The 22,827-nt window shown below is 42.4% G+C and overlaps 1 protein-coding gene across 2 annotated transcripts in view; it reads left to right on the top strand.

The window, feature by feature from the left end:
- Positions 1-237: 237 nt before the first annotated feature.
- Nachra7 (nicotinic acetylcholine receptor alpha7 subunit) overlaps positions 238-22,827 on the top strand; it is a 228,521-nt gene continuing 205,931 nt past the window's right edge. For both annotated transcript variants that reach the window (XM_076824679.1, XM_076824680.1), the window contains exon 1: positions 238-1,230. In XM_076824679.1, coding sequence (XP_076680794.1) covers positions 1,185-1,230 — 46 coding nt within the window. In that variant the 5' untranslated portion in view covers positions 238-1,184. The remainder of the gene's footprint in view (positions 1,231-22,827) is intronic.

Genomic DNA, 22,827 nt, shown 5'->3' on the forward strand with positions numbered 1-22,827 from the left:
TTCTCTCTTCTCCGGCGATGTTGGCATGCACTATAGCGGCGGGACGAGGAGGGAAGGCCCGACGAGAACCCGCGGAAGGGGGTTGTACCGCATGGTATACCATGCCACCCGACGATGCGCGGATGTGGGCCGCTTAGGGGGTGAACGAGAACGGCGAGCCGGGGGGTGGGAGGGCGCGCGAGCGAGATGGTGGCATTGATCGGAGGGAGAGGACGGATCGCGGAGCGAGCCGGCTGCCAGGGTGGAACAGAGAGGGTGAAGTCGGTGGCGGTAGGCCACACAGGGCGCTAGCGCCAAAGAGAGCCGAGGCGGCGATACCGCGCGGCGCTGCAGCCAAATGAAAATCAGTCCAGCGTTGGTCGCCGGCGAGGGCGCATCTGACGAAGCCTGTGACAGGACACGGGGGACAGCCGAGGACAAGAGACTGGGAAACGGTGGGAACGGTCCGTGACCAGCGTCGGCTCCGTGAAGCTGATCGGGAGGATGGTAACCGTGGCAGCCTCGCGGTGCTGACAGTCAGACGCGCTCTGAGTATCGGCGGTGATCGGACGGGTCGCGGGAAGCAAGCTGATAGGAAGTCGGTCGGGACGAGGGTCTACTGCCTCCAGACGAGACGCCAGAGTATCATCATCTCTCTCTCTCTCTCCCTCGCGCTGAGCTGTGCCAGTTATCCATACGGGGTAGTCGCGAGCCATTCCGTTGTGCGTCGATGGTGACGGGAACCAAGAACGGGAGCACGTATCGCGCCGAGGGTCCCAGCCAGAGGGTGAATAGAGAAGAAGACATGTCCTCGATGCCCAACGATGCCACACGAAGTCAGAAGGTCGGCAGAGGTTAGTGCGTGCGAGGTGTACGCGCAGGGACACGCTGCAGGTCCGCGGGGGCTGTCACGTGCCCCTGATAGAGAGAAAACGATGCCATTGCCGTGCACGGGGCGCGTACGTTCTTCAGGTGGCCCCTGAGAGAATACAGAGCAGCCCGTAAGTTTGTCGCGTTCGACGGGAGAACACGGTGACCGCGGGTCCAGGTGGTATCGGCGGCTCAAGTTGGACGCGTCTCTGCAGCCACGTGCGAGGACAACCGAACGGTGAGGAGGTGGAGGAGGAGGAGAAGAAGCCGGTGGTGGCGGAGGTGGTGGTGATCGAGGAAGGAGCGAGCCGCTCCGATTCCTCACTCCTGCAAACATGAGACGTTGGACTCTGGTGGCGGTTATAGCCCTGGCTGCATCCGGTGAGTGACGACAATCGATCTATTACATTCTAGATAGTATCACGCCGGGCGGTTTATCATCGGACGGGGCTCCGTGCCTAGGCTCTCGTCCTAAGGGCGATCGTTTTCCCTCCGCCACGCAAACCATCTAACCCCTGGGTAGCGTTTCTAGGTAAACGGTCTCTTCCTGTCTGACAGTTTATTTGCCTTCTTCCCTTGCCGCTCTCGTCTTCGTCTCTCTTTCTCACCCACCCGCCTTCGCTCTTTCTCCTTGTCGTCTGTCTATTCTTCTGTCTCTCGAGCGCGGCACGCTCGAACCGCACAGCTCCGCACCTCGGGGATTTGCGTACGGGAACGGTTTTGCCCCGGCATCGGGGTCAACTTTGACACTTTGAACCGCGACAGAACCGAACGACGACGGGGGGGCATCGGCGGCCGCGATGAATCTTCGTCTGTCAAAAGAGTTTTTAACGTGCGATCGAAGCGATCCGCCGGGGGCCACCGCGGTGTCAGCCAATTTCATTGCGATAACGGAGGGATCGAAATGGTGGCTGATTTATAACGCGCGCGTCCCGGCCTCCTCGCGACCAACGAATTTTCGAAAATATTTACGAGCCGCAACTTCGACGTCGGCCACGAAGACGCGGCCGTATTTCACCGGCCCCCGATTTTAATATCGGCAGAGCCGTAATTTACGTCTCCTGCTCGAGAAAACGTATTCGATAGGCCGAGCGTTCGATCGCGAAAGGCTATTCCAGGCCGTTATTGAGTTATAATCACCAAGGGCAATTAAATTCTCGCGCCTCGGGCGCAGAGTTTTTCATTCCCCCGGCGAGACGCGCCCCGCAGCTTTCGAATCGCCCAGCGCTCCTCTCCGAATAACGTGGCGACGATAAGTAAATTCGACACCCCGTCTCGTTTGCGCTCGATCCGATTCAGACGGTTTCCTAAACAAGCTCGCAGGAAGTTGTTGCTCCGCCAGGTAACGCGTCGCCGCTCGCGTCACCGGCGACGTTTTCGACGGTGATGCGCACGGCGTCTCGTTAGCGCGTTGATTCCAGCTTGTAGCTCGGATGTACACAGGTCCCGCATGGAATCAGTGCAGCACAAATATTTGCAGATTCACCGGGGGATATTTTTGTTAAATCTCGCCGACAGGACGCGCGCCCCTGGCGGTTTTCTTTCCCGCGGTAACCGCCTCGACAAACCCGTCAGAAGACGTTCGTCAACAAGAGAGGGAACGTGCGAACGGGGCAGGGGAGTGTTTCTTGGGGGAGAACAATTAGCTTCCGATGCAGCGGATTTCCATCGATCCCCGTTACGTTTCGCGCGATATTTGATTAATTGAGGCTTCGTGGTCGCGAATGATTTTCTTTCATCTTGTGTATAGAGTCGAGGCAACGTGGGCGTGAGAATGGATCCCCGGGGAAAACAGAGTCTAATACACCCACGCGGTTTTCAAGGACCCGTCACTGCGTCGCGCATTCGGGAAAGAATTATGAGGAAGTATTTTGCATTTGAAACGTTGCGTGGAAATTTGGTGGGGCTTTAAAATCGCGGATCCGTGGTGGGCGTGGTAGGAAGTATGATAAGTATTTTATAAAAAGGCTCCTGGTAGTTGTTGATTCATTTTACTTAATTGGTTAATAAACTGTGTATTTTGATGTTGGGTAAAGGGTGATATATTTAAACACCCACCGCACATTCGCTAGGAAACACGAGCTGAATATTTAGTACACTGATTTCGAACAAGGTTAATTAACAGACGAGCATGATCGGTGGTGAAACAAGAAGGGTAGGGCTTACAAACCTACAAGCAATTTTATTGACTATGGTCTGTTTTCGCGTTTTCTGCAAATTGATGGATGGTCTAATAGCGCGAAACATGCGCCCAGCTATAGAGTATGATCGATGCAGGGTGAATTTGAGGGGATGCACTTTGGCAGCAAATTTCGCGCTTGGGAGTATAGACACGTATTTTCCGGCTAAATAATTTAAAAGACCCTGGAAGTTGCGGAAACTAAAATGAATCTTACAATGATAAACAATTTGTGTTACATTCTGCTTGAGTTTAATTACATTTGCAGATTGCAAAGCACATTCAATTTCCATCAAACTTCTCCTCGCGACACGAAGCCATACAATTCCTTCATTTAACGTTGTATTCTATTAAAAAGCAGCTCGTTTATTTGCTACTTGAGCGGAGGCAGATTGCAGTTGTCAAGACTAACTGGCGTGGCGAAGAAATGGAAATACAGGGGCGTATGTAACATTGATATCCTGCGAATAGAACCTCCGCGTTCCGTAGGGACTGATTATTTTCTGTTTGGGACCGCAATGTACACTCGCGCGTGCAATTTCTCAGGAAAACACATAGGGTTTTCCATTTTCGCGGCTGTTGCGCTCCATCACTTCGATTAATTTCTTGTAACGAGACAGGGCATTAATTGGATCCACGGCAATTTCGCTTCGTAAACAAATCTAATCAGCACTGCAGGGACAATGGATCGTGTACACGTTACCGTGGCGGTATTAAGCATGGATTAGGTCCAGGATTTGTTCGGTTCGCGAACGATTCTCCTCCCACTCGCCGTAAAAAAAAAACACACACAGATCCGCGCCGTTCCAGGTGAACGAAGCTGTACAAAGCGGACATATCAATTCCAGCGTGACACGCTAAGTGCTTCGAACGGACGCCTAAAACTGTCCAAGCAATGATGAAACATAGATTCGTTCCGATCAAATAACGCGCGAGCTGACACAAAACGGGGAAGGCAACAAGGTATACTTCAAACGTGCAAAGGCTGACACGTAATTCTCGCATCGCTTCACAGAAAAATTCAGGATCGATTCCGATGCAACGTGTCCGAGCAGCTAAGTTCTCAAAACGTAGCCCACCTGTCTGCCTTGATATGCCCAGCATTGCAACATGCTCCTATCAAAAAATTCCACGGAATGCTGCGCTGGCCTGTTCAGTTTGGATACTCTACTCCGCTATCTGCACCCTCACATTCACGATCCTACTACACTCTTCCCACCCCTTAGAATCAACACACAGTGGACGAAAGAAATACACATTCGAGTGTTAAAATGGTCCCCCCTCTAGGAAAACTCGTGAAATATGTTTTGACGTAGAACTACTCAAATTTGAGAATTGGATATCATGAAAGTGCAGCTCCCTTTCGCCGCTACTGATCGCCAACGAAAAGAGATGGAGAGATGATAGTATAGCGTTAGATAGAGAAAGGAACTCTGCAACTAAAACTGTATGAACCGTTATTATCAGTTGAATCAGAGCGATCTGGCAGCGTCACGAAAATTAACGAGATTTGATTGTAGGTCTGCGTGAGAAACGCGGCATAATACATTATCATTTCTTCGCCACTCGTTACAAGTCCCAGTGGCCCACGATTCCAAGACCACCTTGATATATTCAGCCTTCCACTGTGCTAGTTCCCCCAAATTATACCGAACACGTGCTTTCCACCCTTAAGGGGTTTTACCTAGTCGGGAGGCCGAGAAGAGGCGATTTTTTTTTTAAAAGCGGAAGCATATGTTTTTACAGAACTTTTTGCACTTAAATCAGGAACATTTAAAGAACACTTGGTAATTTTTTTGTAGAAAAATAATTACATTTATAATGGAAATACAACAATATCCAAGAAGCCTTTTTACAAACGGTGAGCAAGATATCTAAAAAATTACTGCACCAATCTTTCTGAAAATTTGTGGGCTTCTTTTTTATATAAAAATCTACCGAATGTCGGAGGGATTTTTTTCCATTGTACAGTTTCGATTTTATCAACGAAAAACGATCATTAGTGAAGCCATTTATCGTTGATACGTTGTATTCTTATTATAAAAGTAAATATTTTTCTACAAAAAAATTACCAAATGTTCATTAAATGTTGCTCTTTTAACTGCAAAAACTTCTGTAAAAATATGTACCTTTTTGCACTTAAATCAGGAACATTTAAAGAACACTTGGTAATTTTTTTGTAGAAAAATAATTACATTTATAATGGAAATACAACAAGATCGAAGAAGCCTTTTTACAAACCGTGAGCAAGATATCTAAAAAATTACTGCACCAATCTTTCTGAAAATTTGTGGGCTTATTTTTTATATAAAAATCTACCGAATATCGGAGGGATTTTTTCCCCATTGTACAATTTCGATTTTATCAACGAAAAACGGCCATTAGTGAAGCCATTTATCGTTGATACATTGTATTCTTATTATAAACGTAAATATTTTTCTACAAAAAAATTACCAAATGTTCATTAAATGTTGCTCTTTTAACTGCAAAAACTTCTGTAAAAATATGTGCCTTTTTGCACTTAAATCAGGAACATTTAAAGAACACTTGGTAATTTTTTTGTAGAAAAATAATTACATTTATAATGGAAATACAACAATATCCAAGAAGCCTTTTTAAAAACGGTGAGCAAGATATCTAAAAAATTACTGCACCAATCTTTCTGAAAATTTGTGGGCTTATTTTTTATATAAAAATCTACTGAATATCGGAGGGATTTTTTCCCCATTGTACAGTTTCGATTTTATCAACGAAAAACGGTCATTAGTGAAGCCATTTATCGTTGATACGTTGTATTCTTATTATAAAAGTAAATATTTTTCTACAAAAAAATGACCAAATGTTCATTAAATGTTGCTCTTTTAACTGCGAAAACTTCTGTAAAAATATGTGCTTAAAAATTCACAAACATTCGCCTCTTTTCGGCCTCGTGACTAGGCATAACCCCTTAATACTCAAGTTCAATATCTTGTTCATCCCCCGGGTGCTGCGACGACCTAGCTGTATTCCTTCCACCCGCGATGCACGGCGACCACTCGAACGGCAGCTGGTGGCGCGTCCCATCGCATCACGCTGACCCAGAGTCGTCGTCTCTGCAGCGTACAGGCTGCACCTGCAGCCGTGTGCATCGAGTACGCGCGTTGCCCTAGCCTCTGCGTGCGTAAGCGGGCACGTGTGTGGGTGGCCGTGGGCGTGTGTGGGTGTACAACAGCGGAGTATCGAACGCGCGCGACCAGCCGTTTGAAAAGCGGAGGACACTGTACGAGAGTCAGCCTCCCGCACGGCGTCGCGACGCTGCACAGTGGGGCGCGCACACACAGGCGCGCGGGCCCCACTTCCACGAACACAGGTGAAATCACATGCTCATCCCCCTCTCGTGTCTCACCCTCTCGCTCTGCAACGCTCGTGGCGCGCGTGCCTCTTTCGACGGGCGCGATCATGCACGTCAAGAGTGAAAACTGTGCCAAACACTGCGAGGAGCTCTACGGGAAAACGGGCTCCCACCAGCTGACCGTTTTCCATTTCGCGGCGAGTGCCTTTAACGGAGGGGTCGTCTACCGTCCTTCACTATTCGGGTAGGCTTGCAGTTTAGAATTTTGTATGGTGGCAAGTCCGGACGCCGTTTCGGCGGTTTAAAGTGCTTCTGGACGAAGCTTTTAACGTTTGTTTGCGGGGGAGGATTGGGGATATTGTTTATAGTAGATATGGTTGATTTGGGGACTGATGATAACTGGGTAGTCTTGGTCTGTTTTGTTTAAGAGGCCTTTTTAGTGCGACGACTGATAGAAACTTAATTTTTCGGGAATTAAAAAGAGAAATAAGTATTGCGCGTATCGGTTTGCACGTTTGTAGCTTTATTCTATCAGGTTTTTGGACTATAATTTTTTTTTTGTTAAGTAAAAATTTGTATTTAGCGCGGAATAGGAGCATCATGAAGAGAATAATATCCTTCCGCATGCCAGATCTCGCAACTATAAGGCAAACATCTAATTTTTTTTAAAGAAATAATTTAAACTTTCAATTTATTGTTTGCAAATTTATTCACAGTATTACTTCTATTATATTTTCAAGCTACTAAAAGGTCGTTGTCATTTTTAACATATTGTTTGATGTCTAAGCGGACTAGGCAGGCGGTTTCCATGAAAGAAACACTTTCTTTTTAATGTATTTGTAAAACAGTGGAGGCAAATCCAGATGTATCCTTTTACCCAATGTTTATTATTATCATAGAGATTAAAAAAATGTTGGTATGAAATATGCATGTGCTTTAAAAATGGCGGTGCTGACTGTTAAACATTTTAAATTTTTTTCTGCGGTTTTGCCTTAATATCGGTCTTAAAAAGTGACGTAATCCAATTTCAAGGTGTGATTCTTGTTTCTTTCATCCGTAGTTTCCCGCGCAACCAATAAAAACTAAAATTAAAGCAGAATTATTAAATTGCTGACCCTAAAACGGCGATTATTTCAAGGAAAATTCGGTCGTATTTATAGGTCACTATAAATCCGCGACTTTTTAATTTTTTTATGAAAATCTCGAATTTTTACGGAACATACAATAGGTTGCGCGAAAAATGGCACATGTTTTATACATCCTGCAATTTTTTCAAGTCGATCTGAACATCCGTTCGTTCGCAAATACGGCAAAACGAAGAGAAGAAATAGATTCGAGAAAAACGCGTTTAAAGTTTCTGGGCAAAGGCGACGTTATAAGTTGCCGCTTGATCTTTTTAGCTGCCAAATCAACAATTTCGCGAATTTTAATATAAACCAAACGGTATTTTATTCAGAAAAGATAGTACTTTCGGAGAATGCTATCAAAAAAATCCATTTTCGACTGCCTAGTCCCCTGATGGCGGACTTTGCCGCTTCGGGCAAGCTGACACTCTGGTCAGTTCGCCACTGACTAGGGTAAAGGACCCAATTACTCACACCTAACCAATTACTGTCACCTTAAGCTATTTTACTTAAAATAACGAACAAACAAACATTGCAAAGTCATACACAAAAATAATTATGTAATTCAGCCTATAATCTATACTACAGATTATACACTATAGTTTATTTATTCGTTATTTTAAGTAAAATAGCTTAAGGTGACAGTAATTGGTTAGGTGTCACTAATTGGATCCTTTACCCTATAGCTACTTAGTTCTTGGATGCTATACGTACATAAGTTTTTAATTACCTTTTTCTAAATTATTCTGCATAGATCGCGACGTAGGTGTAACTGTACCTATATATCCAACTTGAAAGGTTCTACAATATGATCGATTGGGGAAAAGTTTAATTTAGATGTCGAAGAGAGACGAGGGTGTGATGCGTAAGGTTTGGGTTTTTGGGAGTTCATTTCTGTGCCGGTGCAAGGGGAGAAAGAGAATTCAGCGATGCAGAGCACGATGTTTAGGGGTACCAGGAATACAGCAATCGATGCGATGAGTTTATAAAGTCTCCTTAATGAGCCATCTCTATTGATCCCTGCTTTGAGGCCATTTCTGTTCTAAACCCTTCAAACATTATACAAAGTTCGTCTAACTGTGGCAATCTCGAACGAATGTGGTAAACATCCCGAACGCACGTTGCAGGAGGTCGAACGAGCATCCCAGGAACACCCATTGTCCAGGAATTACGATCCGACGAACGTGGCAAGAATTCAAAGATTGAGCATCTTTTCAAAGCTTGCTCGTCCATCTTTTTCACGATATTCCTTTTGTCGAGCCAGTAACTTTGTTGGCTGGGGATCCCGAGCGACGCGCTAAATGCACAGAATGGAAAGAACCCGGGTAAACCAAACGGCTAATTGCTATTCGGGGCAACGTCATTCGGCAGATGAGAATATCCAGGGAACTTCGGGAGTTCGCCCTTCTTTTCGGGGTCGATGAGAAATTATTAGAGCACCGTGCAGCTGCGTCTTTGTGTTATCCTTCGGTCTTCAGTCATTAATGATTGTCCCCTCTGTCTTTACGAGCCTCGCCAACACGAAAAGGTGCTGCACCCACGGAGCTAATAACCTTAAACCTCGCCGGACTGTAATAAAACTTTCAGCCTGCCTCGTTATTTTATAATGATGACGAAAAACAGTGTCTCTCGAAGAAACTATTTGAACATTAATGGCTGCTGCTGCCTCTCGATAAGAAACCCAGTAGCCTCAATTTATCAAACATGTTACTCACAGATTGCACAACAGAATCTTCATGAAACGGTTCCCGTTACATCTCGTAGCTAATATTACGCTATAAATGTTTCTACTCGCCCAAAATTTCGCCAATTCGGTGGAATAGATAGTTCAAGCCAGCTGGTCTTAAAACCGTGAACAAAAAGATGATCTCGATCGCTGAAAATCGTTTCAACCCTCGGTTGTCACAGTGGGTCAAATTGACGCTGCGATTTTTTAAGCAGAAAACTGTTTAAGCACGACGACACTTTAAATGTCAACTTTCAACGATGGGCATATGTTCTACAATGTTCAAACTTTACCTGAGAATTTTTCAGGCTTAATTTAGCAAGTAGTTTTTAAATAACAGCTGATTGAAATTTGTCAGGGTCGAATTGACCCAGTGTGGCAACGACGTTCGAAAAAGTAGGTGTGACAACCGAGGGTTAAAGAATCGGGACGCGAGCTCGGCGCGTCACAATTTCGTTGCTTGACATGAATCATTTAAATTGGGCTCGCAGTTTAAAGCGCCAAACACCCGAGCGATGCATTATTAACAGGCCCGACAAGGCAGCGAATAAATCAAGCAAACACCCACGGCTTCTTTCCCTGTTGCTCGCGCGTACTACCACGAGCTTTTTCCCGGCCTATTGTGGCTTTTTGCGAACACGAGAACGGCTGAATACGTTGAACTGTTCGTGCCAAAAAGTTCTAGGAGCGGAAATAAAAATATCGGCAAAAAGGTCCTCGTTTCCCGACTAATTTTCCCAAGTCTAAAAAACAATGTGCCGCCGATACGCCGCAACAAGTAATTCCGATCGCAGCGTTATCAAATAGCAGACTGGTGAAAGCAGAATCGGAGCTTCGTGCGGCATTCAGTTCTCTTTGAGTCGGAGCTCAGTGGATCACCGATTTCCTGGAAATCGATCGTCTCGGAGATCCTTGGAGTTACGATTTTAACGCTAAACAGTTCTGTATTCCTTTCTGACAGAGGCTGTGTTGCTAATCGTGACATTTTCTGCATATTCATTTTCGCCGGACTGCAAGAAATTTGTTTCTGGAGCTCGCGACAATTTGCATTTCAATATCACGCTGCAGGGATCCCAGCATGCTTTCCAATAAAATTCTTGTTGGAATGTGTACAACGATAGACTGTTCCTAGAGTTAGAGTGTCAGGGACTTTAAGGACCCGGTAATTTATGAGTTTCCTTTCTTTCGCTACAGACCCAAAAGAGGGGAAAACGGTCTTCTCGAGCCCTGCGCTTCTCAGTCCGAGAAAACCCTCTGAACGGATAACTTGTATCGCGCTAAAGACAGTATTCTTTCTATTACTTTTAGTTTAAGGGGGTATACCCGTTTGAACCCTCGGAAAATGTATACATTTTGTGGATTTTTTTACAAGTCAACGGTTTGATGCAGATTTCCCGTTTTTTAACTATGTTTACATAGTATTATGAACTACTTATAAAAAAAGTTTCAGTTAAAAAACTATTGTTTTTCGGAAGTTACGGATACATGTCCGAAAGTCTCTCGATTTTTGACGGCTAAACGGTGGCCCTAAAAACTCGCGCTAGGTTCAACCAATTTACTTCAAATTTTGCATGCAGAATCATAATAAGATTCCGCATCGTCCAACGAAGGCGATTTTGAAAATTTTGAAAAATAAAGAAATGGTGAGAGATCAAAGGTAAAGTTAAATTTTTCTAAGAGAAAAATCCAGCTTTTTCCTTTATAAATAATAAACGGGGAATCGAAATAAAAAAAGCCTTCGTTGGACGATGCGGAATCTTATTATGATTCTGCATGCAAAATTGGAAGTGAATTGGTTGAACGTAGCGCGAGTTTTTAGGGCCACCGTTTAGCCGTCTAAAATCGAGAGACTTTCGGACATGTATCCGTAACTTCCGAAAAACAATAGTTTTTTAACTGAAACTTTTTTTATAAGTAGTTCATAATACTATGTAAACATAGTTAAAAAACGGGAAATCTGCATCAAACCGTTGACTTGTAAAAAAATCCACAAAATGTATACATTTTCCGAGGGTTCAAACGGGTATACCCCCTTAAGTTTTATACAGTTCTTATTATTATACTGACGTTCGACTGTGTAACTTTTATTTTCTTGAACAAATAAACATTATATTCTAACAACTCTTACACGTGCCCTCGTTTTCTTATTTGTCTTTTGACTCGTGTATTCTTCGGGCGGCACTTGAGCTTCATAGTTGAGGAATTGGAAGCTTCAGCGAAACAAGTGTTGCGTGAAATTGTCGACGACGAGGAGATTTCCCCATGGTGATCTTTGAGCTTGAGCGTCTAATCACGAAAAAATAGGATGCAGCTGCTGTGAGCACACCCCCGAAATCCCTTGGAATGCATCCTGATGCTACAGGGGACGAGGTCTGGCTAGCGGATTCCTTGTTCCTTTTTTAAGAGAGGTTGTTAAAAATTCAAACGCTCCACGGCGCTCCAACTACACGTGGGTGTTCATATTTACGCCCCAGCTTTCCACACTTTTCCCGCCTTCTACTTCTTTACTTTCCTCGCCCGCTGTTTTTGTCCCGCGTTCGTTTTTCCTGTTTGTACACCATTGCCTCCTCATTCTACAGTCTACCCGCTGGTTCTTTCCCGCCCTTCAGTCATCTTTCGCTTAAACCTTCAGCGGTTAGCTGCTCACTCTACATTTACAAGTTTTTCCGTCATCTCGTTCCCTATTCGCACAGATCTGTCTTCCGCAAGCTGTCCCTTGTTCTCTGCTTCTCTGGTTTCCGAGTCAAAAGTTACAAGGGGAACTCGTGCTTATTGCACTTGTTGCAACGTAGCGTTACAGTGTAATCTCTCCACCTCGAAGCTTCCGTGTTAGATTCCCCTAACATGAGCAGCGTTATCCCCGCAGCTATAATTGGGAACTGGGAATTAAATTAAAATCTAGATCATGCGGCTGGGATTAACGAGGTTTTATGCAAAAATAATTTCAAATAATTATATTCCGCTGCGAATTTACTAGCCATGTGGTATCGCCAGAGTTAAATTACTCTTATTAAATGTTCCATCTCGATTAAATTCACCTCTGGTCTAGAGCCAGAACGTTTCTTGGATATCTAAGAATAAAAGCTGTCTGTAATAATAACGAGAAAAGCTATATCGGCTCAAAGGTGAATATAAATCATTGACATTTTGTTCATTCCATCCTGTCACGTGGAGCATCATCCTTCTTCCGAAGGCGTGATCCTGGGTCGATGCTTGCACTACTTGCAGCTCGTTGCTCGTCAAGCTTTTTAACAAACAGTGCTACTATTTCCAGAAGTTCGTTTGTTTTTATACTTTAGGGTCACTAGGGGTAATATGCTAATATGCCATCGTAGATAATATGCCACTTCTCAATAATTTTTTCAATAATACACAGGTGGCTCTCCATTTGCACTAATTCAGTTTAATTTAGCGTAACTGCTAAAACGACAGTAGATTTTGGCTTTTACTTATTTTCAGTAAATCCTGGTAAGTTATAAAAGTATCGACTTGATCTAATTTCACACTGTAACTAGAATGCAGATTATACATTTTTATGAACAGTTCTACAAAAAATCAATAGATTGGGATAAAGTATACTAACAAACGAATGTTATAACCTCTCACACAACTGTTAACATTATGTACAGTGGCTCGCATTAATATTCGGACGCTTTTTAAAATCGCATAACTTTTTTAGAATTGGTCCAAACAACTTGCGTTTTTTTGAGAAGCTAGAAGGATTAGTTTGCTAACTGACGCGTTTCGTCGTTTTGAAAAATAATGTATTTGGTTGGAATAGCGAAAAGAATAGTAAAGGTCGATTTTTAACCTTTTTTTGTGAGCATGTAATGAAAATTAAAAAAAAAACCGTTTGTAGATTGCAGCAAGTTGTATACGTGCCTAAAATTTCATCAAAATCGGTTAACGTTGCTCCGAGCTACAAAGTTTAAAGATCGCAGAATAATCTTTATAATTACAAGCTCACAAAAAAAAATTTAAAAATCGACCTTTACTATTCTTTTCGCTATTCCAACCAAATACATTTTTTTCCAAAACGACGAAACGCGTCAGTTAGCAAACTAATCCTTCTAGCTTCTAAAAAAAACTCAAGTCGTTTGGACCAATTCTAAAAAAGTTATGCGATTTTAAAAAGTGTCCGAATATTAATGCGAGTCACCGTACTTTGTGAAGAGATTTTCAATCCTCCTTTTTATGGCCACAAGTGGCATATTATATCCACAAACTCATATATTTTGTAATTATTTCTATTTAATGCCATCGAGTTGTTCCTTCGTATTAGAACCATGCCTAAGAAGTATGTACGACCTTCAAACTGTGCTGCTTGGTCAGAAGAAAGTTTAAAGGAAGCCATTCGTATGGTGAAGGTGGCCCGTACTACGATATAGAACAAATTTGGAGAATGTAGATATTTCTTCTGACGATTCGACTGATGCAGAAAATGACAACTACTGTGCGATACGTGAACTATATTATTACGATAAAAAAGGACCTAAATGTGCACTTCATAGCTTGTGGCATATTACCTCAGACCAAGTGGCATATTTACCCACCACTTGGGTAATATGCCACTTTCGAGGACTTTTGTATTTGTACGTTTCTTCTTGAACTATGAAAGTTACATATCTCTACTTATTAGTCAATACACAGAATTACATACACTTTCATATGGTTTTATCTTTCTCCCTGTATCTACTTATACTTGCGAGATATCGCGTTTCAAAGTTAACTGCGGCATATTCCCCCGAATGAGCCTTGTAATGTACTGACTCTTTCTTATCGTTTTTCTCCGACTTTCTCTGTAAATATGGTTCACACTAATTATCCAAATGCTGCGTAAATGTAAATACTGCGTCATCCCTGCTACCCACCGTTATCTTAGCCAATGCGTCACCTATCCAAAATCCTGCAATTCTGCCCTATCCCGTCATCCCCTCTCTTACATTCAGAAACCTTTAAAACCCATCACAGTACCTTATCCTACAGCATTACTATTCCAAAAGCCACTAGTGTCAGTCACGGAGTCAAGTTAAGGGGTTATGCCTAGTCAGGCGGTCGAAAAGAGGCGAATATTTGTGAATTTTTTTTGAAGATGCGGAAGCGTATAATTTTACAAAACTTTTTGCGTTTAAAAGAGCAATATTTAAAGAACATTTGGTATTTTTTTCGGAGAAAAATATTTAAGTTTATAATAAAATAACAAGCGACATCCAAGAAGCATTTTTAAAAATTTGGTTTTGCGGTGAGCACTGCCATTCGGAACCAGATTATCTAAAATCAAAAAACAAAAAGGATTTCGTTAGTATATTAGTGTATCCTCAGGATGACGGAGAGAATTTTCCGAAATATTAATTTAAAACAAAATGGCGGTTATTTAAATTTGAAATCCTGAATTTTTCCAGCAAAAATCACGCGAAAAAATCAGGATTTCAAATTTAAATAGTCGCCATTTTGTTTTAAATTAATATTTCGGAAAATTCTCTCCGCCAACCTGAGGATACATTAATACACTAACGAAATCCTTTTTGTTTTTTGATTTTAGATAATCTGGTTCCGAATGGCAGTGCTCACCGCAAAACCAAATTTTTAAAAATGCCTCTTGGATGTCGCTTGTTATTTTATTATAAACTTAAATATTTTTCTACGAAAAAATTACCAAATGTTCTTTAAATGTTGCTCTTTTAAACGCAAAAAGTTTTGTAAAATTATACGCTTCCGCTTCTTCAAAAAAAATTCACAAACATTCGCCTCTTTTCGACCGTCTGACTAGGCATAACCCCTTAACACAGTTGAATCTCCAACATTCTTACTTTAAATTGAATAAATATCTTTATAAGTATTATTCGTAAAAACGATCGTTTAAATTATCCCTGTGCCCATTACAGCCTACTGACAAATAAAAGCATAGATGATAAGAGAAATTCAGCAACATCCCCCATGTTCATAAATTCCACACTCGCCTTTGAATATTTCGACAATGAGAAGTCCCCCTTGTCGTCGACGGGTGAATATTAATCCACTTGGTCTCGCTTTAGGAATGTAGCTCACGAGACGTCTGGCAACATCGGCCAAAAAAAGACACCAGACAGTTCGATCCGCCCAAGACGTTCCGGAGTAAATAATTCGTGGCCCATTCTTCGGTTCGGTTTCAAGCTCAGCTCTTCGTCAACTATGTTTAGCGAAACGAGCTGAATCGCGGGAACGATTGGCATTAATAATGCCGTAGGCGATGAGCGACGCGGGGCGCGACGAAATATTTCGATTGGCCGGTGAAGAAAAAAAAGAAGGAAGATGCCCTACTTCCCCGGCGAAACAGAAATATCGCGATGAACTAGTCGCTTGCGAATGTAATTTGATTGGGGCGAATGCGGGAGAAACTCGGATGCAGAGCGCATTCTCTTCTTTATGCGAAATTTTCAAAGGTATCGTGTTTGAAAAGACCACAGGGACACGCAGCAGCGCGGGCGTTAATTAAATTTTACTTAACCGCGATATTTAACGCGGAACGGCCGAGCAACGCTTAATTTCGCGATCAGTATTCATAAATTCAGTCGCTATTAAACGGGCGTTTTTGCACCGCCGCGATAAATCAATGGCGGGCGTATATCTTACAACGATGCTGAAATTTCTCCATGGGTGGTCAGCGGGAATTATTATGCAACCGAGGTCTTCGCAAATCCATTTCTCTACCTGAATCTAAATGTTGCGTGTAGCCTGCATAGATGCTAGCTAAACTCGTCAAAATTTCTGATCGCTCAGACGTCTGACAACTTGTAATATGAAAAAATATGAAGCCTATCAAAAGTGGTAGCGGATTAAAAAAAATCTATCTTTAAAATACTGAAAAAAAGAAATGGCATTTAATTAGGATAAACATCAGATTACAAACTTCTTTAATGATCCTTAATTATCTCATCCGCTGAATATTATTATTATCAATATTAATAATCGTCTTTATCACTCTAGCAGAAGAAACCTGAACACTTACAAAGGGCTTAGACGAGAATAGTAAAGGCGAGGCAATGAACTGTTCCAAATTTTAGAAACTACTTTCAATGGATAGCTGAGACCACGAGTGGTATAAAAAATCTCGGCCAAGTTTGCCAACGACAGGCGCAAAAACTTTTGGGGCTGGAGTTATTGTAGGGACGAGCTAAGAAGACAGGGAGAAGTTTTCGTGGGCGCAATACTGGCTGACGTGCTGCTAAAAAATTCCAGGCAACTTATCGCTGGACCCAATAAATCAGTGTCCAGAAAGAGAGACGAATGAGACGAACGGTTTTAACGATGTTTTCGGGGACAGAGCCGCGGCTGAGGAACGAGGATGTTACACGTACATTCCGTGTTAAAGGGCACGGAACTTTAAGCCAGTGATGTATTATAAAGCTCCAGTAGCTAACAGGGGAAGGTACTTTGAAGGGTCGGAAGATCGTCCCATTTACCACTCATAGCTGGCTTTCAAGAAAGGTATTATTGATCCATGAAGACGGATTCTGACTGGAAACTGTTTCGCTTCTCCGGCGAGCGGGAACGGGATATACCCGAAAGATTATTTTCCATCGCGTCTTATCAATTTATAGAACTCGCTCAATTTCTTTTTTCAATGTACATCCCCCCCATTCATCATTGAAAAGTGATATCCCCTGAGCGACTAAATCCTTGGTACTAATATCGTTCGGCGAGCACTGAAATCGAACGGCGTTTCGATATAACGTACATTAAAGATAAATTGCATGTATCCCAGTATATATCCGGACGTACATACGCGAAGATTGTTTGGGTAATGGAACTCTGCCATTTTTCCCGCCAACGTCAGGCGTGCGTGCACCAAAAACAGATTCTGTTTCGTATCAGCCTTTTTTCCCTTTAACGTCAAGCACATGTGCAGTAGAACAATTTCTGCTGATCGATGGACTTTTCATTCAATCGTTTTGTCATTTAACGTCACGCGCATCTGTACTAAAAAATTGTTCCTCCATGACCGACGAATTTTGGCGGCCAAAGAGCCGAGTGCCCGGGGTTGTTTAATTTATTTAAACGGGGCAGTCTTGTGCTTGTGCTCGTTCAACTCCTGTACGCGGGATCAAGAATCGCCGGGTCCGATCATTCCGCTTGCCACGATTCTCTTCGCGAACTTCGGAGAGACTCGGTGCGATTTCTCTTCTGCTTAAAGAGAAATGCTCTCCAACAAAATTTTTCGCATTTCTGCTGACACAGGCTCGCCGAGGTTGACTTCTCGCAAACTTTGACTCAAGCGGAGAAGTTGGCTGGCTACCTTGGACATTTTCCCTTCATACTCCGCGCGGATATCACGAACTTCGCACAGTCACCTATTGTTGTATACCAACGTCATTTAAATCTATATAAAGTATTAGTCAGCGCGTTAGTTTTCCGGATAGCAATAGTAAGGATCCTGAAGTCCTTCTTTTATGACCTTATCCGTACCCTATTACTCATCCTTGAACCTCGATCTCTATGCCTCATCCCTTAACGACCGTTAAACTCAGGACAACCCCCACTTTTCAGCTTACCGAAAACCGTACATATATATATTACACGCAATTCTTCCAGTCAGAAGCTCTTGAGCACTTCAGTCCGAATAGTCTGGACACGAGAATCTAGTTCTGAATCTATAATCTAGTATTTATCTGTAATCGTCTTAGTTTCCGTTATTTGTATAAAGTTATTGTTGAGCGTTAGCTTCACCAGACCACTAAGGACGCACAAGGATGCCTTGTCCTTTTCGACGCCACATCTGTTAGACATTCGGTCTGTCAGTCCGCGCCTCGTAGACTTGATACGAGGGTTGTAAACTTTTAGCGTTACGGTACTTGACGTGAAAATTCAGGCAATCTACCCGAGTCACGGCCAAGGGTCTCCAGACAGCCGCAATAATAAACAGATGGCCGTGCGGCGACCGGCTCATGGGCTGATTATTCGTTAAGATTTCCCTTTCCGTTGCATTTTCCATGAACCATTTCCACATCGCGTCTCACCAATAGCTAATAGTTTCGACCACCTCTTTTTTCCAAGACACACCCTCTGAAGGAGGTTCCATAGTCTTCCTGCGTGAAGTCAAGCTCCTCCGGGGGCAGAAGCCAACAGAAATCGAACGTATTCGCACCGAATCATATCTTTTGTACCCGCATACACCAGGGCTGTCTCATTGAAGAATAATAAAGTTACTTATTCATTGTTACTTATTAATCGGGGTGTCTCATTTTATTGAACGACACACCTATCAGTAACCTTCGAATCCAGTGAGCTCTTATGACCGCAAGACGTCGTAAGAGTAAGTGACATTGTGTCGAGGAGATTTACAACCTCCTACAAAATCGACGCTTTGCTCGCTATACAGTTATTTAATAAAATAAAAGTAATACGAAAAATACGGAATACAACACTATTTTCTTCTTACTAATTCTTTCACTCGTCTCTATTTAGAGGGTGTCGATTAGCATCCCCCTGACTGAAGTCTACAAAGCAACAATCAGCTGAAGCTTCCACTCGATCAATATTCCAACGGGTACAGCGACGTCTCCGAAATTAATTACTTCCAAAATTTATTAAATACAGTCCCAAAAACATGTTCCCTTCTTGCAAATGCTGCTAAATTGCAATCGTAATTGCTCCGCGCGTGCATTTGTCCCTATTCAGCCCCACGAGCCACTGGTCGCAGCGGCACAATGAAAAAACAGTGGCGATTATTCAGGAAACTTTGGCAGCCGGTACCAGCGTCGGCCGCGCGCCGCTATCGCCGCGAATATCGTTATCGCGCAGCTTTCAGACAAGCTGCATAATACCGCAGAAATGTTCCTATCACCCGAACGTCTCGTCATTAACGGTCCCTCTCAGGAACACACACAGCCCGCTGGTGCTTCCTCTCGTTTCACAGACGCATGTCCAAGTTTCAGGCAGGAGCCAGCCACGGGAGTAGGCAATATGAGCAAATAGTTAGTTTCGAAGTGAGTTTTGGCGGAGGCTTTATCGCTGGCCCCTGGTGCAACAGCTTACAATCTGAAGCGTCGCTGCTGCACGTAGGTGGTCGCGGGCCTCGCGTGTGCACGCAACGTGGACACGTTTTTCTGATGCCTCAGTCGACAGGGGCACGCGCCAACTCCGTTCCGCGGTTTGCCCGTCGAATATTGTGCTCTGTCATTTCGTTCTACACTCTTCTTTCTGTCATTTTTTTTTTTTATCTGTGGTCACGCCACGTTTTTCACGTACGCTTTCGGCCCTCTGTCCTTTCGTAATTGTTACTGGTGAAATGGCGCCGCGATGGACCAGGCTGGGGTGCTGGGACGATTTCGATAAACGTTCCTGGGCTGGTTGGCTTTTTGCTTCCGGTGATAAATGGAAAATCATGGCGTGGATGGGATATTTTTGTTGCAGACGGCTTGGACGTAAGAAGTAGCGCGGTCTGTGTGAAACAATGTAGGTACGTTTTATCGTTTCGAGTTATAAGGGAAGATTTCGGAGCAGAGAATTAAAGAAATTCTGAAACTTTGGGAATATGTAGGGGATTTCTTCCTGATTACAACGCAATTTTTTGTTTGCTGCCTAAATTCAGTCGAAGGGGGTGAAATTTGAAACCTCTGAAAATTCGGCTATTTTCCGATTTTGTGTTATAACTCGCGAACTGTAAGTGATAGAAGAAAAGTTTTAAGACAAAAGTTACTTCTTTTAATTAGATCTAGCATTTGGTAGGAAAATATTATATATTTCATGAGTTATAACACAAAATCGGAAAATAACCGGACTTTCAGGGGTCAATTACACCCCCTTAGAGTGAACTTGAGCAGGAAACAAAAACTGCGTTGTAATCAGGAGGAAATTCCCTGCATATTCACAAAGTTTCTGAATTTTTTGAATTCCCGGACTCGGGGTGTCCCCTTGTTAGTTCAAGAAGTACCTAGCCTCTGTCAGTCTCGAATAATTGAGGATGATATCGGTTGTCTAATATTTTGATCAATTTTCATTCTGTTAGTTTGTAACGACTCCACGTTTCGTGGTTGGTAACTATACTGCTCGGCACTATTTTTTGCCGAATATATGATTATGTATACCCGCATCAATTGAAACATAAATGCTCAAGGAAAGGCACATACAAACTTCTTAACCCTTAACTGGTATAATGTTTTTTCAAACGTAACTGTTATCTTGGGGTCGTGGCAGACCCCAAATAAAAAAGGACACAGAAATTTGTAAAGTCGACATTAGATCAACGTCTATGAATACCTATTTGTTCGTAGGTAATGTATAAAATAATAGATACGTAGAAAGTTAAACTATTATGATCAAATTAATTAGAAATTCAGTTTACAAACTTAGACAACCAAATATTTTGCAGCGAACCTTGCGTGCTTGGGGTCATAACTGACCCCAGGATACCAGTTAAGGGTTAAAAATCATGTAAATCTATGTAAAATTTTAGCAAACTTATAACGAGGGTAATTGATTGCGACACATTCTTTTAAAAGTTTGTCGCTTTGAATAGTCACTTGTTTACTGATTCTTAAATTGCAAAGAATATGCTATCTTCTTCCAACTAATAATTGACAATTTAATACAATGCCATTCATATTGGAAATGGGTTACTGAATAAACCACAAAATACTTGTTCTTTCGAAACTCTCGTTTATTAAACTAAGCTTGGAAGGACGTCGTACTGCACTGAAGGCAAGACTCGAAGCGAAGAGAAAACGCAAAGGCAATATGAAAAGTCCGTTGCCACTTGAGATAAAGGAACGGGCCTGCGTTCTGTCTTTTACCCTGTCAGTCAGGTATAGACAAACACTCGCAGACCCATGGGTCCGCTGACAGTTAGTTTACTGCTTTCGTCAGCGGTTGTCACACGTAGGGATGGAGTGCAAAATCACTAACAGTGATTTATCACAGTGATCGCAGAATCACGATCACGGTCGCGAATGAAGTTAAATCACGACCGTGATCGTGATTTTTTTAACTTGAGTGAATTGTTTACTGTGATCGTAATTCTTGATCTTGTGTGTGTGTGTGTGATTGAATTATTTTTTATAAAATACTTCAATATAGCTTGTGTTACAGTCAAAGCGTGCTAATTCAGCGAATATATACTTAGGCCGGTATTCATAGTCGCTACTTATTCTTAAGCAAATGCTTAAGCATTCGGCATCCTTTACTAGCTACCAGGTTAGTAGAGGATGCCGCATGCTTAAGGGGCTACGCCACCCTGAGGCGCTCGAAACAGCACTAAACTAGACGAATTTTTTTTACCGATACTATGAGGTTGAAAATTATTTATTTTCTTCTTATGGGTAGAGCATGTATTAGTGCATATATTGTATAAATACTGTACAAAAATATTAAAAAATGACCGAGTTATTTGTTCTCCCGCGAAGCTCGTCCGCCGTTACACGCGTGACTAACCTAACAAATTATAACGAACATGTTCGTCTGAAATCAAAAACCCGATGATTTTCGTGTTCCTTAATAAAATACCTACGACGTAGCACAGGGATTTGAAAAAAAAAAAATTATTGCACAAATGAGAGCAAAGTGAAAAAAATTATGCGTTTTTCATATGAAAAAACGAATTTAAAACATTAATTATATACGAATGGGGTATAGGATGGAAAAACTGATATGCTGCATCGTGGATAATACCATTAAGAATATGCGTGCCAAGTTTGAACTCAATCGGACAAATAGTTTTGGAGATATTTGATAGGTCATCTTTGAAAATGTAGTTTCGAGAAAAACGCAAAAGAAGAAAAGTAGAATGGTCGCTACCTGCTGCGGAATATCGACATCCGCGCCTCGTTGAAAGCCTATAACTCGGCTATTTTGGGGAATTTTTGCGTCTACAATGACTTAAATTATCCTTAAAACTTCGCGTAATAAGAAAATGCAAAGAAAAAAAAATCGTGTTTTCAAAACTTTCAGGGTGGCGTAACGCCTTAAGCAATTGCTTAAGAATAAGTAGCGGCTATGAATACCGGCCTTAGTATATACATTCATAAATAGTCAATGTGTGCACGCACTGATTTGATTGGCTAAAGTATTCACATGTACATTATACTTTTTAACTAAAGTGAAGAAATATTCGTTAATTTAAATAGATCAAGAACGATTACATTGGTTCAAAATATACAACTGAGACTCTATAAGCACAGTGAGGACTTGAGAATGTTTCAAGAGAAATTAGAAATTGGGGTTATGTGGCGCGTGCAAAGAGCAGTTATGCTTTCCACCAATCAGCTCACGAAAATTACGGATCACTGTTCTGCCTGCACCCGTCAGAAGCGATCACGAAAATCACGGATCACTGTGAAAAATCACCGTGATTGGGAATGAACGTGATCGGATCACTCGTGATTCACAAATCACGGTTCTAGCCAACACTAGTCACACGTAACCAAATCCATTTTCGTTTTCTTGCTGACGCAATTGTTAGCAACAATCCAACAATTTACATATCAGATCATCACGATGTATCGATTCTCACATGACCGATCGACAAAAATATTGTCCAGCAGTACATGTCCAAAATCTTCCTTAAGGGGTTATGCCTACCTGCAAGGTCTGAAAACACAAGTATTTTCGGGATTTTTTTTTTAACAAACTTGAAGAGTTTTTT

Source organism: Andrena cerasifolii, chromosome 12 (assembly GCF_050908995.1).
Source record: "Andrena cerasifolii isolate SP2316 chromosome 12, iyAndCera1_principal, whole genome shotgun sequence".
NCBI lineage: Eukaryota > Metazoa > Arthropoda > Insecta > Hymenoptera > Andrenidae > Andrena > Andrena cerasifolii.